General features: G+C 38.9%; 1 protein-coding gene across 1 annotated transcript; it reads right to left on the bottom strand.

The window, feature by feature from the left end:
- On the bottom strand, positions 1-27,708 carry Asic5 (acid sensing ion channel subunit family member 5). The gene is made up of 10 exons (XM_003476985.2): positions 27,175-27,708; positions 24,504-24,810; positions 16,094-16,331; positions 13,762-13,887; positions 11,638-11,787; positions 10,679-10,826; positions 8,712-8,768; positions 6,585-6,753; positions 1,552-1,643; positions 1-302 (listed from the first exon to the last, which is right to left on the bottom strand). Exons 1-10 carry the CDS (start codon positions 27,257-27,259, stop codon positions 112-114), a joined length of 1,563 nt encoding a protein of 520 aa, XP_003477033.2. The 5' UTR covers positions 27,260-27,708; the 3' UTR covers positions 1-111.
- Between the last annotated feature and the right edge of the window lie 183 nt (positions 27,709-27,891).

Genomic DNA, 27,891 nt, shown 5'->3' with positions numbered 1-27,891 from the left:
TCAATGGCTTTTATTCAACTCTCCAAACATAAAATTGAATAACAATGAATTAACCTTGGTAAATCTGAAGGAGTGAATGGGAAAAAAATACACTTTTATTTTAACTGAATATTAGCATTCTTCTATACTATTTTTATTTCCAGAATGGTTCTGAGATTGCAGAGTCCATTGGGTTACTTTAAGTATCTTCAGCAAAAAGAAGATGCATACCCAATAGAAATTGGTGAATATGTACTCAATAATTTCAATAATTGTAATCAGACTGGCTCCACAGAACAGGCCCAGTTGACCCCCAACATCTGCTGTAATAAAAAGTGGTAAAAAAATTGAGCCAATTAGTTTTCATAAAAACATAAAAATTATTAGAAATTAAATTATTCAAAGCTACAAAGTTAGTTAGATGATAATGGAAAAAAGATAAACAATATTATATGAAGACAGATTATATAATGTCAGACAACTGATATTGTATGAAAATTGATTGCACTAAATTAAAATTTGGCATCATTAAAGTAAGAATGATTCATAACATCTGGCAATGTTATTCATTCAAGTCATTGCAAAAAGGAGAAAACAAATATAAAATCTGTTTCTAGAAATGTACCTTAAAGACTTTAGGAGATATGCAACCCAGCTAAACTCTAAATGATCCCAAATAATACCAAGGTCATTTCTGTGTGTTTAATGACATACAGAAGAAGCATCATGGGATGGTGGCCTGAACTCACTCACAGCAATCCTCCTGCCTCAGCCTCATGAGTACTAGGATTACAGACGTGCATCGCCACGGCCAAGGCAAACACTGCTTTTTAAAATTTTTAAAAGCCATATTTATCTCACTTGTTTTTTATTGTGACAGAATACACATGACATACAATTCGTCATGCTTGCCACTTCTACACGCGGAGCTCCGTAGCGTGGAGCACAGCCACACTCTCATACACCGGCTGTGGGTGTCCACTTCCCCCCAGGGGATGGTTTTAGCGCCTGCCAGTGCCCGGTTCACGCTCGCCTCTGTGAAGTTGCAAACTGCTGCGCGGCCTTCTTAGAACTGCAGAGCATCAAACACCCTCTCCCTCTCCAGGGCCTCAGTGGCTGGCTCTGCCTCGCTGCTGCCTCCAGGCTGGCTCCCACCTCCAGCAAACCCAGCCTCCTGCAAACACCGGGGGCTCAGGGGGAGCAGGGACGCATGGTACGGAGAGATGGGTGACGGGAGCCCAAGTGCTGGGCTTGGCGCACTTGTCCTCTTTCACCCTCCCTGGCGGAGCTGTGCATGGAGGGTGAGGTGGCTGTAGCAACTCCCTGGCAGCCTCTGCAGAGGTCACTCTGTGCTGGCCAGTATGAAAGGAAGTGGCCACTCTGTGCTGGCCACTCTATCAGAGCTGGTCGGGCCCTCACCTATGCTTTCTAAGAACCACGAGAGGACCGGGCTTAAACAGCTGACAAATGTCAAGAACATTTTTCTCCATTAATAAGTTAATAAGTTAAAACAGCTACCAAAGGGAGGGAAAATCCCCATAGAAAATCCAGGGGCAAATAAGAAACACTCACCAAGTAACTCCGGCACGCTGACTGCTTTGTGCTGCTGTGTGATCTCATAGTTTAAGTCACTGTAGTTTATCTCAATGTTCACTAGATTCTCTCTGGAGATGAACACAGAATTAACACTACCCGTCAGCACTGAGTTAGACACACCTGCATACTCAATATTAATTCCAGGTGACACCATTTGGAAGACACCTTTGTGTCTTTATGTTGGGACTTGGGAGAAGGAATCATTGCTCACATCTCACTTTTTCCTCATTCCTGAGAAACTGGAAGAAGACTTTCATTCTCAACATCTGATAAGTAGGCTAAAGCATTTAAAAATAGTTAAATACATGTTTGATTTTAGTTTCACTCCTGGTTCTTTTCTCTGCTATTTATGCCACTCCGGAGGCACTGCGTTTGTTCACCTGAGATTTGGTTTGCTCATCTGTGGCCAGGACAGTTTTCAGCACTCCACAGAGTGGTGCTGAGAAGAAATTAAATAATGTTGCACAGGACTGCAGAGTGCTCAGTAAAGGTTACTCACTTCCGGTCACTGATGTACTTGAGCTAAGACTTCCTGATGTCTTTAGGAACCCTCCTCTGCTAGGAGATGGTGGCTCTCACACGGGGTGGGAGCTCTTACCCCAACTCTGTCCCAGACTTTGCTGTTCCAGTGGCTTCTTGGTTTTTCAGCTCGGTTGCTCATTGATTTAACACATTCCAGTCAAACCCTTGCTATTTCCTATGTCGGTCATGTAGGCATTGAACCCCCCATCCCCACTGCAGCAGTCCTGTCTGTCTCACCTTTGTAACCTGGCCCGAGGCTGCCACGCTCGCCCTGCTCACTGTTGCCACCTCAGCCAAAACTTCCATACTACCTCACCTGGGTTTTTAAGAGCTTTCTGGCGGGTCCTTTTGCTTCTCACTTTAAAGTGCTACGCACCTTCTCTGCTTTGCACAGTAAGCAAAATATATTTCTGCAAATTGCCAAATCATGACACTTCTGAGCAGTCTCTACCCCTTTTCCACTGAGATTTCCCCGTGTACTCCTGAAGAAAGTTCTGCCTGGACTGTGGGGTGATCAGGACTGAACCCAGGGAACTTCACGAAGCTACACCCCCACACTGAGTTTCCAGTATTTCACATTCTGTTATTTTTACTTTGAGGCAAGGTCTTGCTAAGTTGCTAAATTGCCCAGGTTGGATTTGAACTTGTAATCCTCCTGCCTCAGTCTCCCAGAATAGTGGGATTTCGCTCTCCATGGATTTTCGAGAATCACCACTTTAGGTCTTTGTTCAACTCTACCTTCTTAAAATGCTTCTGACTGATCACAGTCCCCAGCCTTGTGAACGACCCTCTCTGACTCCGGCTTCTCCAGAGCACTGTACTGCTCAGGTGGCTTCCTTAGCAAGCCACCTGAGCCTCGATGTGACTGTACATCCTCGCTGCTCGTTCCCATCTCAGTGGAAATAGACACACAGCAATGTTTTTGTTTTTCATATACTGAGGCATCCCTAAGTCCAGGGGTACCCCTCAACTCCTAATGCATAGCAGGTGTTCTCTTATATTTGTAAGAAATGGAAGCAAATTAAAAAGAAAGCCAATAAATAAATATTAATTTGCTTGTGGTATAAAATAAAGTTAAAACCAACCACCTCATGATTTTTCAGATGACAGTAAAAATGTTCATTAAGGATAGATCTTATTATACTGCTTCCTGGAATTACATGATATTCATTAACATTTCTAAGGAACACGGCTATAAATCACTCTCCTTACTGTTTATAGCTCTGAAATCAATATTCCCAAATGTACTTAATTCAAAATGCATCATTAACATGTGTACTTAATTTCCATTGGTTTAACCCTGAGTAACAGAAGAATGTACAACACTAAAAGAGACAAATAGGACACGTTGTTATATTTACAAATAATAAAGCAGTTGCCAAAGTGAAAGAAATCATAAAATTGTCTTGGCAATGCAGAAATTTTGGTAAGGTTCCAATATTTCTGTCTTCCAGAGTGCTTCTAATTCGCATGTGTACTGATAATACTGTTTAATTTCTCAAGCACCATGTTCATGATCACATCCAGGCATTATCTATCTGTGTTTCTAAGAGAAGAGAAATTCCTGTCCCACAAAAACACCACAGTGTTTATTCAGCTTCTCTCAGGCAGCTGATCTGCCCAGTAATTTGGATCTCACTGAATCTGCTCCTCCTGGTGATAATGAAACTATTCAACGAGGTCCAAGGACATTTGCTGGTCTTAGGAAAAGCACAGTTATAAGATAAAGTCTGGATTTTAACAATGACAAAGAGGTGGAAAATGAGCTTCATGTTACAAAACACTGAAGAAATGCTACCTCTCAGGTACCTCAACAGGAGTGGGACCTTCAGGGGAATGTGGTGGTTGATACATTGTATCAACTTGAGAAGTTCACAAGTTAACCAAGAGACTTAGCAGAGAACTAGGGTTCTTAGTTCTTACATATCCAAGAGGAAGGCAGGGAGATTTTGTAAGTGCTACACCCCCCTCGCAGGGATATAAAAGGGGAAAAGAGACTTGTTTTTGCCCCCTTTTTGCTCTGGCTGCTTTTGCTGGCTGCTGCCTTGAAGTGTGCCTCAGTGCCATGCCATCCTGCCTCAGAGTCAGCTGATTATGGACTGAAACCTCCACATTCAGTGAACTAAATAAACCTTTCCTTCCTTCATTTTGGGTGTTGGGTATTTTGTCCCAGCAATGAGAAAAAAGTAACCAAGGCAGAGAATGAAGTGGTGTTGCATAAAACTGTCTTGTAAAATTTATTTTCAAAATATATTAAACTTAGTTACTTTTCTCATTGCTGAGACAAAAATACCTGACATCCAAAATTGAAGTGGGGAATGTTTATTGCAGCACAGAGTTTGCAAGGTTTCAGTTCATAGTCAGCTGGCTCCAAGGCAGTGCAGGTGGCAGAGCGCATCACAGAGAAGACACAGTTCATGGTGGGCAGAAGACAGGAAGCAGCAAGCAGTGGAGTAGAGGAGCAGAAAGGAGCAAATAGCAACAGCAGAGGCCTCTTTCTTTTCCTTGCATTGTATCCCGGCTGCTCACCTTACAGGAGCGCCCTTGTTCCAGCAGCACATTGGAAATCAATCCTGCATCGAACCCTGGAACCCAGCATCACACCCTGAATCCATCCTGGCATCACACCCTGGATCCCAGCAGCACACACCCTAGATCCAGCCACTTTTGAAAATCTCTGTGATTGCATGGGGCTTATGGAGGACACTGAGATACAAAATGTAACAATAGAATAATTTTAACAGTTCACTTGAGGACTAATGAAATCTCCCAAGTCCAGCCACAGTTTACCCTTCACACCACCTTCATCTGAACTGAGCTTCTCATCATCTTCATAATGACTTCAGCAACTGCCACATGCTTGGCTCTGCCTAAGAAGAGCTTCTGCTATCCACAGCCACTTCCTCTCCATCAGTTGTTACAGTGATTGGAACACTATATATATACATCAGATTTAAAGAAATAGTGTTCCCCAAGATATTCCCATTTAATACATGGGCTTGCTTTCTGCTTTACCAGTGTGCCTCTGATACGTCGCCTACCTTCTGTTCAAATCCAGACACTCTGGATTCGGTAGATCTCTAAAATTCAAAAGTCACACAAAGTCATATTTAAGCATAGCAGGCATAATGCTACAAGCAAATCCCATATTAAAGCAGAATATATTGCCATAAAGAAAGATAAACTTTATTAATCTTCAGGAAAGTGAATATACTTTGAGGCCATAATGTTAAGTGAAATAAGTCAGAAAGACAAGCTTAAATATTACATGGTTTCTCTTATATTAGAAACCCAAGATATAAAAAGACCAAAATAAAAAATACGTAATAGGAAACATGGGGATAGATCCTTCCAAATGGGGAAGAGCATAAAGAGAGGGAGAGAAAGGGGAGGGAAGAGGGATTAAAAAAGAAATTAAACTGTGCTCTGTACAGTACCAGGAATGCAGGCATTCTGCACTACATACATGTAACTAATAAAAAAATAATAATAGATCCTTAATACTAAAAATAGAATTGAAAATAAAGAAATATCTGTTCTGGAGACAGTAGTATAATTAAGTTTATGCCTTCCCTACTTTTTGTCTCTATTTCATTTAATATCCCATGAACTCTAACTTAATGAAAATACTTTTTCTTTCTGATTTGTAAAGATCATTTTGTCTTTTATGTATTTACATGGAAGAACTTTTCTTTTATTAAAATAAATGCTAGGACAAAACTGAATCAAAACATACTCTAATGCTATGTAAAGATGCTGTGTACAGATAAACCAACTTTAATTTACATTTGTTAAAAGATATAGACACATACCAACATACTATTATTGTTGCTTCAGGTCCTAGGCCTAAAAGTAAAAATAAAAATCAAAGAGAAATGTTTCCTCATTCACTGATGAAAAAAAAAGGACAAAGCAAGAGTTCTTCATGAAGCTTAATTTAAAATTTCTAAGCAGAAAAAACCAATTTAATACTCAGTTTAGAAGCAGAAATGGAATCTTGTGTCCCTGAGGAAAAACGTTGAGACCAGATCACAGTTCTTGGACATAATTCCATTCTAAGCCACTGATTAGAAAATCATTTGAAATCCAAAGTGCTTCAACTTCATGTTCTGCAAATGAGAAATTGCTATTTCTCCTCAGTCTACGGATACAGTAGTTAGAAGATGCGAACTACACAATACACCGATAAGAGCAGCCCCTGTTTTAAACTGTTGATTGACCCCAGTCAGCGGGCTCTTCACCCAGTGAGGTGTGAAGGTGGGCTCTTGCACAAATTTGTCCAGCGAGCAGCTTTTCCCTCCTATAGAGGAAGGGATGGAAAGGCATCATCTTTCCTAAATTCCCAATCTGTGCTTGCACTGTTAAGCTCAGCGACATCGAGTTGCTTCCCTCCATGCGTACACATTTCATTTGCTGAAATTTTAATGTTTCCAACAAAGACAAACTTCACGTGAATTATGGATAATTTACGAGACTAACAAGATCACCTGATATAGGCTTCGCTTTGATTCAGCCTCCTGGAAAGGTGTTTCAGAGCGCTCTGCCTCGGGAAGGTGGAGTAGGAAATGGCAGCGGGGTACTCTGTCTCCTCGCAGGACACCGGGCAGCTGGAATTGTGTGTCCCCATGGTGCACAGCGCCTTCAGCTCTATGTGTTCTGGAATAAAAACCAGCACAGAGGATGGAAGAGTCTGTCACAGTGGGGAAGACAGAGGGTTATAGGGTTGGCAGAGGTTCCAATTCCAGTATTAAAAAGGGTGGTCAATAATTTTTATCCCTGCAGGGCTGTTTATATTTTACCACAATACAATGAAGGAAAGGAAATATAAACCATAAGAGCTGCTATCCTTGAGTTCCTTGAGTCATTCTGGGTTCAGACCTTTGTTAGGAATAAGAAATGCTTCTAGGAATCTCTGGGTCATTTCCATAAAGTATCAGCAGCTTGGCTAGGAGAAAGGTCGGGAATTGTGTGACCTCCTGTCACTATGAGAGGACTTTCAAACATCATCCCGGAAGCAGATGGCTTAGGTTAAACTGAAGTTGTCCTTCCGCTTGGCTCAGTGTATATTTGCCTGGAATGAGCTGCTATGATTTCTCATGCTGGGCCCTGTGACTACTCTGGGAGCCGCTGTGCTCTCCTCCCTCCTCCTCTGCACCGTCAGTCACTCTGGGGTACGTCCTGGTAAGAGCCCTGCAAGGGTGACTTTGGCCTTCCTGTTCCTTAGCACCGCCTGCCCCTGCCTGCTCCCACTGCTAAAGACCACTAAAGACCCTTGTCCCCGTGAACCTGTTGTCACCAACACCCTTGATTAACACCCAATCTTGGACTTGTTTTCTGTTCCCTAAGAGTGCACCACTTTTAGGGTGTCCTCCTGTATTTTAAGACTGCTGGTAGAAACGATACTCTTCCTCTCCACACACATCCACTTACATTCTTACACTCGTACACTTACATGCTCACATATCTCATACAATCCTATGCACTCACGCACACACACACACTTGCACACAGAGACATGCTCATGTACACATACTCTTACAGAGTCACTCACGTTTTCACTCTCACTTGCTCACACTCACATATATATGCTTACACACTCATACATACAGATATACACCCTTTACACTTGTTTGAGACACAGTGGCCTATAACCCTAACAGTCCCCAAAGAACCACATGTATGGATTTTTTTCTCCTCAAACTCTCTCTGCCTTTCCTAACAAGAAATTAGAAAACATGATTCAAACTCTTTTGGTCATCAGTGTGATTCTGTTTTGCAATATTTAATCTGTGAACCATAGGAAAACATGAAATCCCCTCCAATTACATTTATATCTTGAAATATTTTACAATCATTAAAAAGAAATTGTCAAATCCATTTCTGCTGTCCTAGAGATATTTCTACATTGGATTAGAAGAATATTTTCTTACTTTTTACAAAAAAGTATGCAATAATATTTCATTAAATAAACAGTGACTTAAAGTCATAAGTCTGAAGTAATAGGGAGAATTTTATGGAAGAATATACTAGAATGTTAACCCTGGTTGAGGACTAAGATATGGATGTAAGCAAAAGAAAAATAATATGTAAGAACTTCTCCCCAATAAATAGGCTTGTGTGGTTCTGATTTGATTTATGTAAAAATTTTAGATATAAAATGTATGTACTATGAAATGGATGGTTGAGTCATGTAGAAAGTGATACAGCTTGAACTAACATTTGGGATTGTCTTCTGTTCTGTAATATTTGATATATTCACAATAAACACATTTTGTTCCTATAATAAAAAAATGGTTCTTTTTATTTTCAAAACCAAAATTTTAAAATCATTGTAAAGATTCGGTAGTGAAACCAAGAATTCTTCCCGTTACTCTCATCGTGTGTCTTTAATTGAAGTCTTCAAATCAGGGAAAGTTTTGTTCTACGTTTTTATTTTACTGTCAATGTTTATGTAGGCCACAGACTAAGAATATTTAACAAATCTCTCTCATAGTCTGTTTCTGTTTCATTTTTGTGCCATACACACACAATATGACTTAATGGTGTATATTACTATAAGTAACTTTAACCTGTAACACAAATCCTCCCCCACCAAAAAAAATTAAGCTACTTACCAATGACCGGAGAGACACAGTTGTAGTACTTTTGTAGGTCACATTCTATTTTATTTCCTTGAGAAAAGTAAATGTAACATAAACAGATTGTTTCTTTTTGTTTTGGTGCTGATTATTAAACTCAAGACCTCACTCACATTAAGTATGCACTCTACCACTGAGTAACACCTTGACCTCAAGATTTCATGTATAAATTAAGCAATCTCATGACAAAAGTAACTGTCACATACATCTGCTGTTTATCCATCCATCCACACACCTGCTCATGTAGCCATATGGACATTTGTTCCTTTATAAGACAAGTATTAAGATATATTAAGACAGGAAAAGTATATGTTGAGAAGATGAAAGATGTTTTTGTTTTCCCTCTATATAATTCTAAAGCCTCTCATTAGGAATAATGTGCACAATGCCTTGGATTTGATTAAAGAATAAAATAAAATAAAATGGCTTTTATTGCTATTATTTCATTTGACTCTGCTCACAATCTTGTGATGTGGGAATTGTTATTTTGCAGATGAAGAAATTAAATTTCAGAAAATGACTTGCCCAAGACTTTGCTACTAGTGGGACCATGGCACATTCCGTATAACTTCTATCCTGCTCTGTTTGTTATCTTTCTATCATCTACCTATCTAATCTATCATCTATCTATCTATCTATCTATCATCTATCCACGCATCACATTTTGAGGTGATTAGGCTGCATTGTGTCCACTTGATGGGTTGGAGCCAACTCAGGGATTAGAAAGCACACATCTGGGTACATTGAGGAGGGTGACTGCAGGAAGACATTATGGCCCCTTTCTCTCTGCTCTGTTGCCCTGCTCTGCTTTCCAGCCACCATGAACTAAGCCTTTTTGCTCCACCACACCCTTCTGCCATGATGTTCCAGCCTTGAAGCCAGATGACTGTGGACTGAATTGTCTCAAACCATGAGCCAAGTTAAACTTCTCTTCTTTTAAATTATGCATGTAGGGTATCATGTCCCAGAAACAGGACACACACTAACAGATGTACAAACAAACTTGTTTTCTTTTTTTTTTTTTTGTTTGTTTGTCTTTTTCGTTTTTATTGGTACCAGGGACCGAACTCACGACTACCTGCTTGCAAGGCAGGCGCTTACGCCACTGAGCTAAATCCCCAGCTCCACAAACTTGTTTTCTTGACAGACTACATTTCTGTGACTAGACAAGGTAGATGCATATTAGTGTTTGTTAAACATTTACTGTGGATTTTGAGGCAAATTATAAAGTCAATATATATATTTGAGTTGAGTTCAATCCCAGGCCTGACTCTAAAACCTCAGTCTGAACCTTAGTAGAGTGTTTGTATGGTGCTGTAACCCGTGGTGTTCTTGTGGTTAATCCCAATGTGTGGTCAGCAGTCCTGCAGACAACCAAAGTAGGCCGTCCACCCAGGATTTGTGAACCGCGTCTGGAATGCCTGCAAGGAAACGCTTCTTGTGAAGAAACTGCAAAAGGTGAAAAACGGAAGAAAACGCTTGTTTCCAGCACCATTTTTCCAAGGTGGTCTCACTTCTTTCATCACTGTTTCTTCCATTATAAAAGGCAATGAAGCTTCAGGAATGACCTGTATCTAGAAAACTGATTTGAGGATGAAAGAAGAATAAAATGGAAGCAAAGGTTTTGTTTAGATTACGCCAAAGTCACCTTGTGTCTTTCAGATGTAACAAAGGTTTTGTAAATAAAGAGGGGCTGAAGGGAGGTGAGGGAGGAGGTGGGGGCAAAAGAATCAAGTTATGTGTTCAGGTACAAATTCCCGAGAATGAACACGATCACTATATACACTTCAGATGCACCAATAAACTTAGTTTAAAAAAATATCAGTTGAGACATTTGGCATTTTCCAGACTAACACTTTATAAGAATGAAAAACCATGAACGGTGTTCATTTTTTTAGTTCCAAAGTCACTAACTACATGGGAAAGTGCCATCCCTTAATTACCTGGAAGTGTGAATGGCAGACAGCCACACTGCCGCTCTATGTGTCGGGCTCTGCACTCCTTCAAGCAACCAAAGGTGCTATAACTGTCCAAACCCCGCAGTTTCATATTCGGGTTGCACTCTCCCCAGGGGTACTCCTGGTGCACTGTCTTAAGGTAAAACAAACACTGCATTCAGATTTCTCACAATCTGCCTGCTTCCATCTGCAAGACTGATGTACATATTTTTACTTTTCCCACGAGCTCTTTGATGTTTTAAAATTGCCTGTGCTGGCCAGCTTTGCCTACTCTCTGAATCTAAAAATCCCTGACGTATAACAGTGATCTGTTAACATTCACCCCAAATACTAATGCATAAGATCAAACCAATAATTTTAGAAATGAACTCATGCAAGGGAAAATCATTTATATAAAGCTCATGTTAGCCTACCAACACTGCCCATGAAATAGCAGGCAATATTCAAAAAAATTTTTTATTGGATACCAACTATGTGTCATGGAACAATTGTGAAAAAGAACCATTACCACCACATCCTCCTTCACTATCCTGGGAGGGGATGCAATTTCACAAAGTCCACTAAGGGAATTACTGGGCAAGCAGCCGGACACAGCAGGCAGGACCAGCCCCAGACTGCAACCTCTTCCGTCTCTCACCCTTTCATTCCCACTGAGTCAATGCACAGCTCAGCGCTTGGGGCATCCTGCTCAGTGAACTTCTCCTTTTCCAGAGGAATTTGGGTTGCCTAGGATCTGGCAGACTTCCCAACTAAATATATAGATTCACTGTCATTAAATATCTGCCTCCAGATATAGGAAAAGAACCTGAAACGAAATTGTGGTATTTTCCCCAATGGTTTAAAGGCATGAGAAAGCAGAGTTTCTGCGAAAACAGTGTTATTCGTGCCTTCCAAACACTCACCGCACTGGTGGTCCCCACACTCCACACGTCCCCGGTGCTCACCCTCAGCTGGCGGATTGTCACCCTAGCATGCATGCCCACGGGTGAGGACAAGCCTAAGCCATCAAACCGTGGCTCCCTTCTAGGTGGATGGATAGCAAAGACAATCCCTGCATCAGCAAAACCAAGGTCTGGGTTGTCTGTAAATTTCTCCTGAAACAAACAAACAAACAAACCATATTCAAAAAGCAAATCAATGACATCAGTCCCGCACAAGTTTAGGATTTCATCTGGTCACGTTGTGATGATGTTTCATCTACTTAAGGTCGTTATGGTAACCATTGTTGAATTTGTATTGTTTTGAAGTCCTGTGTCACACTGGTTTGTTTTGATTGCCTTTATTCTGTTTTGTTTTGTTTGGCTTTGTTCTTATTAAAGTAATAGCAAAAAAAGAAATATAGCAGGAAAGAAAATGGTGTCTTATGATAGAAAAAAATTATTTGTTGTTAGGATTCAATCTCTTTTTATGTAAAAGTGTGAAAATGAAATACCAAAAACATACTTTCATGGCTGAGTCACAGCCCGGAGCTCTGGGAGGTCCCCAGAGGTGAGCCTTTAGCATAGATGCTCCCTGGATGTCTACGCGATGCCTGGGAATGATTTCCTCCTCCCCAGCCTGCTCTTCCCCTGGGGTTTTTAGTGGCTTCCTCCTGGCCTGTTCTCTGCATTCCTTGCATTCGAGAGACTCACTTGGTCCTCTTTGCTTTGCAATTAAAGTCTGAAGCCTTATTTAAAATTCAGGTTTATTTTCATAAGAGTGGAGATTTAATTTTTTTTTTAACACCGGTACTTCTTTGATATAAACCCTATGTGCAATGGAGAAATTTGAGACTTACAATTTAGTTGTAATTTCAGGCTAAATAGAGCCAGAATGGGCTTGAGAATATATTGATTTTTTAAGAAAATGGGTCAGCTGCTTGTGTGACTGCCTCTAACCAACATGCGTAATGTTACATTTGAAACTCAGAATCCAGTTCCTCATGGGCTGCTAGATCTCCACAAAATACATTCCTACCCTAGGGGCATATCACAGTGCTATTTATTTATGTGATACTGCACTAAATTCATAGATTTTAATGACACTGAACAAATATTTGGGAAATGTAGCTTGTGAAATTCATAACTGACCACATGGTTATAATATTACCATAGGGATAATATTTGAAAGACTTGAAAGTGCTAGTAAATACACATACATGCACGCACCTTACACAAATATAGGTAGGTAAAGGCATTTTAGTGTACGTTGTCCTTGGAAATAAAGATCATATCGTGAATAGGATATAAGAGGAAGTTATAAAAGTACCTCAACAGAAATTCTCTTAAAATAATCAATGGCCTCATTCATACAGAGCAGAACAGAAGGAGGCTGGTAAGATTCAGCGTTTATTTATTATCTCTGTCTGTGTAATTTTCAAGTGTAAACTACCAGCACTGTAGAATCCTTATTTATCAGTCTGTGGTAATGGAGAGCACCTCTCCAAGCGGCTGCCGGGGACAGGAAGTGAGTGTTGACCTGTAGGGGGCGCTCAGCCTGCTCCCTTGACACCAACACTGTGTTTCTGTTGTGGGTGTCTCAACACCAGCCTCTCAGGTCTCCTAGCTAAGAATTTATTAGGCCGATGATAACTTTTTGAAAGCCAAGCTTGGAAAAAGCCCATTTATACAACATTCTTTATATAGCAATTATTCTTACATCATCTTTCATGGTACATTTTCTAGGGTTGTCAAATGTGTAGATAATTCCTTTCTAAAATACAATTGCTTGATTTACAGGAAAATCTTACTAATATTACACACATAGAGTCATCTTAAATTAACTGTATATATCACAACTCACAAGTCTCTGGTTTCCTTATTTTCTGGCGTGAACAATTCTTGGAATCGTAACAGAAGTCAATAGTACAGCAAAGATTTCCTGGCTATACTTGAAAATGTCGCTTTTTAAATCTGTAAATCAGTATTTATATAGAATTCAGAGGATACTGGGCTTAAGTGACAAAAACAAATAATATCCAGTTGACTGGATCTATTTGACAGAACAAATTATTCTGTTTTTTGTTGTTTTTGAAATCATGCTTCTTCCAGATTGTTCAAACCCTGGCTATGTTCAACAAAATCTGATACCTGATGTACATCAAACACCAAGTTTAAGCCTCTTCCAGACACGCTCACTTTCTTCTTTTCTTGGATATTTTCACCGTGATTAAAGGTAAAACAGTTTCCATATTCAGTGAAGATGTGTTTAAAATCCTCCAACATGAAAGGAAGCCAAACAAAACAAAATCAGTACAGTATTTTCCTCACTGCTAAAGTTTAAATTTCTATAACATTTTAAAAAATCACATGTCTCTAAACACGAATGCAAACATATCAATGAGAATAGAGATGCTGGGACTCAGGGGAGTAACCAAGAAATCAATCAGCCAGCCTTCCCACTAAGCAGCTCAAGCCGTACCTGCTCTAGGGAAAGAAAGCACAGCTCCTTCTGCGAGCCTAGAGCCTACCGGTGCGCAGGCTGAGAATCAAACACTGCCCATTGCCAGCGGATAGAACTTCTCTTACAAGGATGACAGTATGCATTACAGCAAATATGGGGGATTTCCTTCTGTCTTGTCTTTGTTTTTTTTTTTTTTTTTTTTTTTTTTTCTGTCTTGTCTTTGAAGGCCAATATAGTTTTCATTGTTTTGCTTTGTTTTGCTTAATTGTTTGGCTTTATTCAGTATTGTTTTGATTGGTCTTATTCGGTTTTATTGTTGGTTTGATTTTGCTATACCTAGTGGAATGGGTGACGTTTGTGAAGATAACGAAATATGCTATGGTAGCTATTATTGTTTTCCCAGGATCCTGCTCTGAAGTTCTGTACCAACTTTGCTGCATTGTCTTGATTGGCTTTGTTCGGTTTGTTTTGTTGGTTTTACTATCTTAAGAAAAAAAAAAAAAAGAATAGACAGCCTTGTGATTTACGTGTATATTCCATGCTAGATTTTATTCCTTTTTAATGAGCGTTTTTCAATCTGTATATGATTCTTTAAAGGAGGTTTCATCATATATCATTGGACACAATTTTGAATTTATAAAATTATTTTATGCTTTACTAAGGATTTATCAGAGCATGTTATTTGAAGCTATTGTATACTTAGAATTGTCATTTGCATTAAACAAACTCATGGAGACCTGCTCCACCATCTTTTGTTTGAGGAATACCCGTGGCTCTGCCCTTGACCCTGCTCTGCCACCAGGCTTTGTCCACCCAAGAGGTGAGCAGGGGGTGTAAGCCAGGCTGCTCTCTCCCTCTCTAACCCACCTGTGGCCTCAGTGATTTGGTCATAAAAACTTATAATTATCCAAGGTTACTAGTCGGGTTTCCATGGGATCACTAAGCGGACACGAGTGTGTGAGTGTGTTAACCAATGATAAGACAGCCCTGGTTTCCTGACAACCTCTGGGTGGCAATATGAGTTATGAGATGGAAACAAAGAATCATGTGATATTCTTGAAGGTCTTCAGTGCAGCATCTTTTGAAGCTATTGTATACTTAGAATTGTCATTTGCATTAAACAAACTCATTTATTTTGCTTTTCATCTTACTAGAATTGGGTTTCTATAATACAGAACTGAAAAGGCCACCTCTAACACAGAATTTTCTGGTGTTGAGTTTAAAATATCAGTAAATAAACAGCAAGGAGATAGAAAAGCTTCTTTTCTGAATTAGGAGTTGAGGCCATTTCTGTCTTGTCTTTCAGGCAGGTTTTGTGTGCTAATGGAGACAATGAAAGGATAAAGGTTGGACTTCAGAATCATAAATTCATAAAGTTTAGTTAGAATCATTTAGCAGTGTAGGGTACAGAACTGCTGATACAGGAAATATGAGATTTAGATTGCCTCCAAATCTCTTATTTAATAGATTCTGGATGTCCCACATTCTGTCTTAAATACAGATAATTACATAACTATAAAAGTAAAGTTCTATGTGCTATGAATAAGTATGTAATATATAATGGATATCATGCAGTTGGGAAATAATTCTCATGGCTTGACACTGGGGCACTGTCACTTTCTGTCACCGCTGTTAAATGCCCAAGCACAGAAACAGAATGACAGTTGCTTAAAGATGTTACAAATGCTACCTGGAGAAAGTTGTTTGTTGACAAATGAGAAGAAATAAAATATTTTGCTTTGGGAAGTTGTTTTCCTTTTGGAAGAACTGTGACCCAAGAAAGGCATGAAAATTTCTGTTCTCTATATTTCCTTATCTAGCTATTTGAAGTGGAAAATTTCTCGTGTATGCTCCGTATCTCCTGATATTATAATATCAGATAACACAAAGCAGAGCTAATGAAATATAATAGTTGAGTAAACATAGACTGACTCCCCAATGGAAATGATCTCAATGTGGAACGGTACAAAAAAGTAACATATTGTCTTCATTTTATTTGGAGAAATGTCAAGTTATTACCTCTGGGCCACACCGCATTCCGAAAAAATCGCATGCCAACAAGGTGCTTCTATTGAGGAAAAATCCGTTGTTCTTTACAAACTCTGTAATGCTGAAGTTTTGGTGAGTTTCAACAAAATCAATAACCTTTTGAGAGTCAGTGAAATTGGCATTGATTTCTTGAACACCGAAAACCTTGGACACAATACTCCATAAGTAGAAAATGTTGCCAAATCTGACTACCGCATCTGTTTTGAACCTATTAGGAAAAATAAAAGCAACAGTTAGAATACCAGAAACTTATAATTATCCAGAAAAGGTCAGACATCTGGACTCTATCAACTTTTTCGTATTTTGTATGTTGTCTCTCATTTATAGGAGGTAAGAAATAACAGGATTTCTACAAGGTCTTCAAGGCATTGTGCAGTTTGTCTTGTATTTGTGCACACATTGGTTTACCTCACATGTTGCCTGCATCTTGGTCTGGCTGAACCTTAGTAGATCTTTAGGCCCACTTCTTCCTCTTAAGGAGGAAGTAGAAAACAGTAGCTGTTAAGCTCACCCACTTAGACACCGGGCCCTTGGGTTCAAACCCCAGCTCTGCCACTGTCATGGATTTACTCTATGTGTGTTCAGCGAGACTGAACTTTGTGTCCCAGAATTCCCTTCCTCATATGCATCTGCTCACACCGAGGTTCCTCCCCGGGCAGGAGCCCCAGAGCGTCAGACTTGATCTGCTGACTCAGGTGCAGCAGGGAGGGACACAGGGCTTCTTACTGCTCTGCTCTCTTTCAGTTTCTTCAAATTCTGGATCTGGCGAGAGAGAATGCAGCCCAGTGAGGTGTTGCCCAACCCTCTGGGTAACTGTACTGTCACAGTCACACCAGTGATAAGGATACAAGCATTTCCGTTTTCCTTGTGTTCCTCCCATTGTACATCCATTGTTCCTTCACAACCCACTTACTCTATGCCAAGCAAGGTGTCTGCTTTTTTCCCCAGCCTGGTTAAACAGCTAAATAGTGATATCAATTGCCAAACGCCTCCCTCTCCTTGCTGCTTAGCTTCCTGGTTGTAAAATGCATATATGCTGCTATAACTGACCTGAGAATGTTATAAGTTATTTCTCCTGAATATGTTCAGAAAAGTGCTTAGAACATAGAGAGGGCAAGGTAAGGATTTGGTAAACAAATGTGTCATCGTGGAAGAGTTTTCAGGCAATCAAACCAGAAACCATCTATTTACCTTAGCTATTGTTCTGTAATTTTCTTATTTTGCTAAGCAATATTCACCTTGTATTGCATATTGTTCTTTATTTGCATGTCTTATGTTTGTTTCAAGATGCGATTGCTACTTTTGTATTTTGGATTCTAATTCTAAAACTGGACAAGTTTCCCCTCTTCAAACTGGGTGCTAGAAAGCCTAGACCAGCAAATGTGGTTTTACTTCAGGTAGCTGTAACAAGGTCATGCTATATGTGACTTTTATGTCATTTCTGTATCTTTTTAGGCTCTAGGTTATTTTTGTTTACTCTTTTTCAAAGCTATTGAGTGAATTTATTCAAGCTGATACATGAAAATTGTGTGTACTAACTGGGATACTTGTGATGCTTTCTGATTTAACATACCTATTTCCTCAAACATTTGCCATTTCTTAAGGGTGAAACATTCAGAATATTAACATACAGTATGCTATTTTTATCTTTGGCCACTCAACTGGACAATAGCACAGCAGAAGTCTTTTCTCCTAACAGGAACGGGGTACCCATTGGTCCACCTCTCCCCATCTCTCCATCTTCCTTACTCTCCACAGACTCTGGGAACTGTGGTTCTAATTTCAGCCTCTGTGAGATCAACCATTCCAGATGCCACACGAGTGAGATCATGTGGCACTTGTTTTGCCATACGTGGTTTATTGTGCTTAACACAATGATCTCTGGTTCCATTCCAGTTGTTGCAAATGACAAGATTTCATTCTTTTTGTCAATGAGCAGTACCCATTACATGTGCGTACCACGTGTTCTTTACACATTGATCAGCTGATAGTCATTCTAATTGATTCTGGTCCTTGCCTCTTGTGACTAACGCTGCAATGAGCAGGAAATGCAGATGTTTCTTCAGCAGAATGACTCCATTTCTCTTGGGCAAAAACCACACGGTACGATTGCTGGACCAGGTGGTAGTTCTATTTTTAATACATTGAAAGCTCTCTATATTGGCTTTCCATAGTGGGGGTACTAACTACACTCCCACCAACAGTGGCAAAGACGCCCTGTTCTTCCCACCCTTTCCAGCATTGATAATAGCCAGTCCAGCTGGAGTCAGGTGGTAGGTCGTCATGATTATGTCCTACATCTTATTTTCACTTTTCCTCATGTGATCCTTTGTACAGAGGGACAAGCCATTTTCAGCTCTTTCCCAGTTAAGGAAAGGAATTCAGAAAACCAAACCAAACTAAACCAAACCAAGCTCAGAAAGAAAGAAAAATGAAAAAAATCCCTAAGCCTACATGTAACATCTGAGAGCTGAGAAATTGTTTTGTGTTAAGTTCCTAATTTAATGTGTTCTTTAGCCAACAGTGGTCCTCACAAGGCCAACTCAGGTCCTAAAACACTGTAAATAACCTTTGTCTTCTTTATGCTGTGATGCTATTAAGCCTGAATCATAAGGGTATTTTTCTAAATACTGTTTATTTAATAGCCTTGCTTTTCCTTTTAATTTCTTCCTGGTGATCTTTTCAAGAGTGAACAGTTTACATTCACAATAGATTTGAGGGCAAAGCCCCTTGTTAACGCTTTACTGAGGAGTGGGCTTGTAAGTTACCTCAAGTCTACTTGGAATGACTGACAGGACCTCAAGGATTTGTGCCCAAGTCCTGTGAATTTGCAGTCTTGCACAGGACAAGGTTCACGCAAGGTTCACTGAATTCTTTCCAAAGTGATTATGCAGAAAAACGAAAGAACTGTCACAACTGTAGGAGGTGGATATTAATAAAATAGATGAAAACGATGAAAAGATGGCATTTTAAAATATTCTTTCAAAACATTTTTATTATGCTAATCATGGTGGAGTGCATGAAGGTAATTTCAATAGACGAATTAAATTTAACAAATGAGGTCAAATAAAACCAGAAACAAGGAAATGCAAATTTTGAGAGACGTATTTGGTATAAAACCAGATTGTTTTGTACTGTGTATTTTCAACTTTGTTTCAAACTTCTAAACCCATTACCCTTCAAGATCTTAATAGTATATATTAAAGAATAATTAAAACCATGTACTCTTTAATAAATAATAAGAGCCTAGTAAGAGAAAATAATAATAAAAATAAATTGATTTGTTTAGACCATTTAACAACTATCCTTTTAAATGTTAGGTTTACTAAACCTGTTCTCTCATGTATATTTACTGTTCCAAATGTACTTTTCTAAATTATATGCCCAAATGCTATGTTTTGTCTGATTCCCAAATTGATGCCTGACTCACTTTTTTTGAGTCCTTTCAATCCACCACAATATGTAGATCTATGTGAATTAACAAGAAATACATATTTTATAGGTAATTTTTATAGATAAGGGAATGGGGGAAATCATCTGAAGATTCTCTTGTAAGCCAATTTCAAAATCTTTCCAAGTCTCTAAGTGGCGAAAATTTTCGTACATTTAGTTTATATTGTGTGAGTTGTGAGTTTAACCTTCCAGTAAGAATCCTTTCACACACAAAAAAACACACGCACACTTGTGTGTACTGCATTTACAGAAATGTGGAATAAAAAGTACAGTGATTATAAAGATGAAGAGAGAGCTTGGGCTACTTGATTAAAATTAATGGATTAATTAACATCAGTGCTTAGCATTGTGTCCTTTATCTCTGGTTTTAGTACAAGAATTTCAGAAGTTTTAGCAAAATATAATGGAAATTTATCATGAATTATTTGCTGAAGCTATTTTAGTGGAAATTTTAAATCAATATTTGGAAGCTACTAGAATTTACTCCAAATTTTTAAAAGGACCCAAAACATTGCAAATTATGGAATTTATTGTGAAGTTAAATTTCACAAATCATTGCAAAAGGTATTCTTATGAGTTTAAATCCTATTTGTATAGCCACTGCTTTATGTAAAAGACGTTTTTCAAAAATAAAATAAAATAAATTTAATAAACTCTGAGTGAAGTTAAATTGAAAAAATTGGCTGGGCTAATTTTTGAACATTTTTATGTTACATGAGGGTAAATGTTGACAAGATAATTGGCAAGCTTACTGAAGGAGTCAAAAGTGGAAAAACAATGCTATTATTAATTCCTGAAGCATATTTAAAATATGTCTGGCTTTTTTTTTGTGCTATATCAAACTCATGACCTCAAGCTTGCCAGGTAGGCACTTATGCAGCTGAGCTAAATCCCCACTCCCAAAATGTATCCTTTTCTTAAAAAAAATTAGCATTCAAAAGTACTAATCTATTACCTTTTTATTTTTGTACTATAAAATTTATTTTCATTTTTAACACTAATATTGACACAAAAGTATACAAGGCATTATTGTCACTTGCTCAAACTCAGGAATATTACTGAAAATGATTTTGTCACATAGTGGCGGGCAGTAGAAAAGGATCCTCTCTGACTCACGCAGACCATAAGGCCCCGGTACCTACCGCAGAAACTCTTCCTAGCAAGGCTCACTTCCTTGGGAAAGCTTTAATATTTGGTATTAATTGCTGCTGAGACAGTTCAGCAGAAAGAAGGGCAGGAAGCCCTACCCGTAGCAATGCGATTTCCGTTTTCTGACCTCAAGTCCATGGAAGTGTTTATAAACAGAAATACCCAGTATTCCTGTTGGACTTCCTTATATGTGACCAATTAGTGCTGCTTTCAAGATTTCCTTTTTACCTTTCACCTTTCCCAATTGGATGTTTCCAGTTGCAAATATCTTTATATTTATCTTCTTAGAAGTTTGATGAGCCTTTTGGATGCAGATTAACGCTTTTCTCCAAATTGGAAGTGTCATTGGCCATTACTTCTATGTGTGTCTTTTTGTACTTTGTGGCTTTCTCTCTTCCTGTCACTCTCTTTTTCTCATGTTGTTATGCTGAATGCTGGGTCACATTTGTTCCAGGTTCTGTTCCTTTTTCTTCACTCATTTTTCTGTTTTCCAGTCTTATGCACTGTAACATGTCTTCAGGTTTACCAATTCTTTCTCCAACCAGTTCAAATGTATAGTTTTGCACCTCTAGAGAATTTCCCATTTCTTTCACTCAGAATTTCTATTTGGTTCTGTACATTTTTTTGCCCTTCTTACTCTTTATTTGATGAAGCATGGACATTATAGCTTCCTTTGCTTCTTTAAGCATTATTGAACTGCTTTGCTATCTTTGTGTGTTAAGTCTGACACCATTGCCAAGTTGTTTCTATTGCCTGCTTTTGCCCTCTATGTATGTAGGAAAATTCCCATTGCTTTTTTTATGTCTGTTAATTTTTCTGTTTAAAAACGTGACATTTTAGATAACACACGGTAGCAAATATAGATATCATTTGTAGTTATAGTTGCAATAAAATTTCCACAAATTTGTCTTAGAACGATGCGTATTTAATCTCTCACATTGCAATAGGTCAGAAGTCTGAGATCAAGGTGTCGCCAGGTCCCTCCGACCTCTCAGTGGTTTGGGAAGCTTATTCTTTAAGTTTTACATATTTTGGTGCCAGGATAAGCACCCTCCACTCCCGCTGCACACAGCCTTCTGCCTTTTTATCTCTGTGTGTCTCCTCTTCACCTTCTAAGGGCATCAGTTTTTGGACTGAGAGGTCAACATCCTGCAAAATAATCTCATGCTGACTTCACTAGTCACATCTGAATTACTCAATTCTCAAACATGTTAAATCCAAGATATAGGCACCGAAAATTTTAGGGAGCCAATATTCTGTCCATTTCTCTAATCTTCCTCCACTATGAATGTGCTTTGCCTCTGATGTCACCCACAAAGTGCACAACCTTACACATAGAACCATCTTTTGATGCCTGCCACTCCAGCAGGCCGACCTGTATTCCTGTCTTCCTAATTCCCTTCTGCCTCTGCAGGTATCACACCCAGGCTAGGCTGGCTTTGAGCAACCTGAGTCTATTGTTTTCAATGATGTCCTGTGTTATAAATTGCTCTATAGTCTTGTCTAACTAAATTTGCAGGAAAAAATTTTGTGGTCAGTCTTTGAGAGTTGTTCTGGCTTTAAAAGATTTCTTCTTCCTTATTTCTTCCTTAGATTTTCACAGTAAACTATGAATGAGCTTGTTGCATATATATATCTTTAGATTGTCAAGTTTGAACGATATTCTGTTCTATTATAAGCCAATCGTTTCCCTTATTAAGAGTTTTGAACTTCTCTGTTTTTACAGCCAGCTCCTCATTCTGAACAAAAGCTTCACAAGTGGAGCTCTGCTTGGTGTAGTGACTACTGATTCTGGTTGGCCCTTTCAGCGTGGAACCTCTGCCCCACACCCAGGTCAGGTGTTCTCCATCTGTCGTCCCTGGGCACAGCTTTCACCACACAAGTATGAGTGACTTGGAGGAAGGCAGCCCAGCCCCTCAGCTGCACTCCCCTGGAATTTAGCCTCTGCTGTGGTGGATTTGGATTGAGAGCCACGCTGGAGTCTGCATCCCCGTGGCACATTGTGGGCCTTGGCTGGTGGCAGAGAGACACAGAACCTTTTCTTTCTTGGCCAAATCCATCAGGACTGTAGTTCTTGTCAGACAGAGGCAGTAAAGGGGAGAGTGAAAGAGGCTTATAGTTTGAGTTATATAGACTTTCACTGTTGTTACTGAGATTTGGTGAATATTCCCGAATAAATACTTCTTCAGTCACCATATTCCCTTAGGACAATTTCCAAATACTTTAAATGGCTGCTTTTAAAAATAATTTTCACTACTTATGGTTGTTTTCATTGCAAAAGAGTCAATGGAAAGCTTCACAATATCCTGAAAGGACTGTCCACACTTTCTTTTACTGAAGGGTATCTCAACCAATCTGTGCCTCTGAATATATGCCAGAGGCATATATTATTATTACATTATTAGTCAGACTATATATTAGTCAGAGGCAATATTATTAAGTCTTTCGCATGGCGGCAGAGTGTTATCTTTACTATTTGACACCTTGATACATAACTTGAGTTCTTGAAATAATAGTCACACAAACATGATGTAATATGTATAACTTTTAAAACAATGGTTCTATAATTACCAAAGAAATAAAGCACAGTGGTGCACCTATTGTGTTGGCTGACATAAGAGCAAATATGTAAAATAGATAATGTAGCTTATTTTAAAAATATAGAAGTTGAAGCTAAGAAAAATTTCCTTGTCATCAGTCGAATCCTGATGAGTGGTGGGTCTCACAGAGACCCTCCTTGCAGGAGCAGTCTTCCCAGTATGTTTCCGGTTTCATGGTAGGAAGCTACAGTGCTACATGTGGAGGAAGCTGCTCTCTTCAGCGCAGAGTTGCTGCACAGAGAATTGCATCTTTGTTCAGTGAGATGCAGTCAAAACTCAGAATGGCAACGAGGAAATAAGTAATGCTTTTCTAAGCACGGTGCCGCGTGAAGCCACCTAGGAGCTGGCCTTCCAGCACATTACTTATCCCACCTAATGTGCACCAAGAATTTCATATCTTCCTGGGTTGTGTGGTGCTTCCCTCTTCCAGATCTTCATGTCCACCTAGGGACTTTGAGTCATCTCCAGTACCCAGGCTTTGGTCTCACATGAAGACTCTGTGACAGTTTATTTTGGTTGCCAAGAAATTACACGTGCGGGTGAGGGCATGTGGGGACACGGAGGTAAGACCTTGGGGACTGTATGTGGCCCCTGACCCCTTTTTCTCTAGTGCGCTTTCCCTGTGCTCTGCTTTTCTGTTAGCACAAAGTCATGCCGTGCCCTTCCTCCACGATGCTCTTTCCTTGCAGACAGCCAACCATAGACTAAACCCTCTGAAGCCTTAAGCTAAAATAAAGCTTTCCTCCTTTACATTACAGACATCCAGTTATTTTTTCCAGAAAAGTCATTGATGCATATTGTTATTCTGTTCTCTGTGTTTCTGAAGCCCTTGAATACATCTTTATTGTATTGTTCAATTATCATACTGCATTGTGATTGTTTCTCTTTTTTGTAATTAATACATTTTTAAAGTGCTGGCATCAATACTTGTTTATTCACTTAATCATCCAGTTTGGTATTTACTTAGTATATAATTATGAAAGGAACGAAGTAGTAAGCACATGAGAAAATTAATAAGCTCTTTTACTTCCCTAAGTTTGTGGATTTATGTACAACTTAAGAAGCTCAAAGAATTTAGCTGTGTGAAGCACTGCTTAAGAAAACTCTGCCAGTACTCGAACTAATGTTATACTAGCAGAGTAATAAAGACTAATTCTTATTAAAAGAGTAAATCTTACCTGTTCAAATTGCAGAATGTCACAGCAGGAAACTCGATCTTTTCCACGTACTGCACCTCTACAACTGTGGTGATGGGCCATGTGAAGTAGTTGACCAAACGACTGTAGATCTGCCAAACTAGGAGTGAGACTGAGCCCAGCACCACCGCTAACCAGATTACCTTTCGGATTTTGCTCTGGTTCCGGACAATATTGTGAACGCCATGGAAGGAAGTGGAGGTGGCGAAGTCATGGCCAAACTTCCTTTGGTCAGTGGGAGATGGTAAAGGCTTTCTCAGAAGGTAAAGCTTTATCTTTTCTAAGACTCCTTAGGATTTGACCAAAACATAAAAATATTTCATGAGTTAAGACCTTAGGCTACTTGTAAAGATCACAACTCATATATGGTTAAACAGGCTACTTTTGGATGTGTAACTCATTAAGACTCAACATTCATTTTGCATTGGAAGGTTTGTTCAGGAATTGGGAATTATAGATGTTGGTTATATAGATCTATTGAAAAATGCCAACACACTTCTGAAAGTATCTATTGATAAAGCAAAAGTGTAGGGACTCTATATTAATATATTGCTTTTTCCATCTCCAACTCTCCTTGAGTAGATTGCTTACAACAATTCAAATTCTGAACAAAAAAAATTGCTGATTTTTACAACACTCTTTCTCTCCCCCAAATCACAAAGGAGTGATTGATGCCACAAATGGAACAGGTTTTTTCTTCTGAAAGTTAAAAACAACCAGTTCTCCAGTTTATCTTTGTCCTTGGGTGTTCTTCTTTATGGTGAACATAGCTTCCATACTTAATAGACCTTAGTAAATAACTCTTTTATTTCTTTGCAGGTGGTGTAGTCAGATTGTTTAATGTTAAAGTTGCAATATTAATCTATTTTATACCTTTTAAAAAAGTGGATTCGTATGTTCAGTAGTACCAATAATCAATCAGTCTTTATTAATATCAATTGAAAGGGACTCATGATAGTTTAACTAAAATATATTTACAGCACATTCAGAACTTTCTTTTATTTTAATTTGCTTTCATTTCTCATTAGAAGACATTGCAAATCCTGCCATGGAGGAAAGACTGAAGGAATCAGAGGATGAAATGGCCTTTGGAGTAGAGGACGTCTGTGTGACCTTGGCCAAGTGTCCTGAACTCAGACCTGCTTTGTCAGACGGCATCATGGTATCTTCTTCATGATTTTGCAATATTAAATAAAATCATAGCCAGCAAGGGCTAAGCACATTGCCTAGACCGTGGTCAGGATTCAATGGTGTCAGCTACTTTTATTGTCTTATTAACTTAGTGGTGATGTAGTCCATGGTTGAAATTTCGGAGATATTGCAAACTTTAAAATTCTCATGTAAAAAAGAACTTTTGAATGGCCAACTAAACACTCATGATAAACTTATATTCTTTGGCCCAAGAGTATTATTTTTTGGTCAATTATCCAGCATTAATTATTCCCCAGATCTTCCAAACTGGACTTAGCAGTTATTAAATCATTAATACATTGTTAAACTCTAATTAATTAGCTAAGATTTTAGTCATTATACTGTGGAAAGTATAATGATGTGTAACAGATATTAAACATTTTCTAACTGTGTCAAGTTTATTTACAGCTTTTGTGCACTTATGAATTATGTTGTAATCGTTTTAAAGAGATTTTACACTAAACACAAAAGTTTGTATTAATATCATCAGTTTGAAGCTGGACTAAAGATGTAAGAATGACACTCATAAATCAGTTTTCTTTGAGTATCAAATTAGGTAGCATATATGAGAAATCTGGAAAAGTTGCAGGGTGAAATGAGAAACACGAACAGTTACGGTATTATTTATTAGCAAAATAAATCCAATTATGATGTTTTGTGTATCATTCAGACATTACAGTCAGACATATATGAATAACATTCTTGTGAAAAGATAGTCAGTTTCTAGACAGGTTGTGTACCTCCTATGAAAACTATCAACACTACCAGCAAAAAGAATAATAACCAGGGACTGGCCTAGGAAGTATGCTTGGGTGCAAACATCACCCTGAAGCATGAAAGTTTCAAGTTTGCCTTCAAAAATCAGCTCATCTCATTAAAATCTTCTCCTTGATGTCCGTGCTCATCTCACTGCAGCACTCTTAGAGATGTGCTGGACATTGCTGTTAGTGTAGGGAGGAGAAGGGAAGGGCCAATGGCAGCAGAACGCTGAGGACTGGTTTAGAGAGTGTGTCGCCTCTCCACAGAGCTGACACTGATGCTTTTCCTGCCTGAAGTGCTGTGTATGACTTACTGATGGTAGAGGCCCTGGCACGGGTGTTGATGATCACAGGAAAATTTGGGGGACATCGAGCAAGTTTTGTTACATTTTAAAAATAAAACCTGCAGTCACATGGTAGAGACCAAAATGAGTAAAACAAAGCCATCAAGCATATTTCACCACATAGTAATATTTGTAAACTATTTTCGAGTTGCTCATACAAGTTCCTCTTTCCCTACATAACTACATTTGCATTATGGGTCTTTTAAAAACATATCACTTATATTATCAAATAACATTGAAAATCAAGTTTTCCAAATGAGTAATTTTGTTTTAAATCTCCATTTTCCTTTGCTTGTTTCCAATGTGGAAAGAAGAACGGAAATTTTAATCCCTGGGAGGATCCTCCTTGTTTTTGCCTACCTTTCTCGGCGTGTGACGTTGGCTTCTCACACTGCTCCATTCCTGATTTCCCCAAGCAGGAGCCCTCAGGGACACCCAGGCACATCAGTGACAGTGCTCACCGTGTGGCCTTTATATGAAACACAGCAGTTAAGGTTGTAAAATGTGGGAGCCATTTAAATATTTGTGTTGCTATGCTTTGCCTCAACTAGTGCATAATCTGAAAACCAAAAACGGTGAGAGAGCCAGCTATGGCATTTATGGGTGGATGGCAGACTGTCGTAGAATTAAAAAAAAAAAAAGTATCCTTTAAAAACCACTTTCTGGAGAAGAGGGCTAGTCCTGCCATGTACCTGACCAGTCTGGTGGACACTAACAGGACTTCGTGGCACAGCCTCTCTCTCTCTCTATTTCTCTCTGGGTAAAACTTGGAATCAGAATGCAGGTGAATGGGATTTTTTGTGGACAAGGTATTTTTATTTTCCTTGAAGTTTCTTGCTTGGTGGTCGGAAACAAATATTAGCCAATTAAAATGACAAAATAAAACACTAAGCAAAATTTCTCAGGAAGAAATCATCACTAAAAGCATACAAGCTTAATTTTTAAAAAAGCAAACAATTCTTTTCCTGTTAACCCTTTTGAGAAATGGTAATTTGTGTTAAGTAATAAACTGCAGAATGGGCATTAGTGTGTATAAATGGTGCCACCTATTGACAAATCTCTGGAATTGCACATATT

The sequence above is a fragment of the Cavia porcellus genome, unplaced genomic scaffold (genome assembly GCF_034190915.1).
Source record: "Cavia porcellus strain 051 isolate PalLab524CR breed Dunkin Hartley unplaced genomic scaffold, mCavPor4.1 scaffold_14, whole genome shotgun sequence".
NCBI lineage: Eukaryota > Metazoa > Chordata > Mammalia > Rodentia > Caviidae > Cavia > Cavia porcellus.
Note: the sequence above shows the minus strand (reverse complement) of the source record. Positions and strands in the feature narration are given on the sequence as shown.

What these genes read in the sequence shown, in the direction of transcription:
- Asic5 (XM_003476985.2), bottom strand. Translation starts at nt 27,259, where the DNA reads ATGTGCCTGGGTGTCCCTGAGGGCTCCTGCTTGGGGAAATCAGGAATG. An exon ending in TGGTGTTTGATGTACATCAG is followed by an intron (nt 11,788 to 13,761) that starts GTATCAGATTTT and finishes TGTTTGTTTCAG; the next exon opens with GAGAAATTTACAGACAACCC. An exon ending in TCTGCCATTCACACTTCCAG is followed by an intron (nt 8,769 to 10,678) that starts GTAATTAAGGGA and finishes ACTTTTCTCAAG; the next exon opens with GAAATAAAATAGAATGTGAC.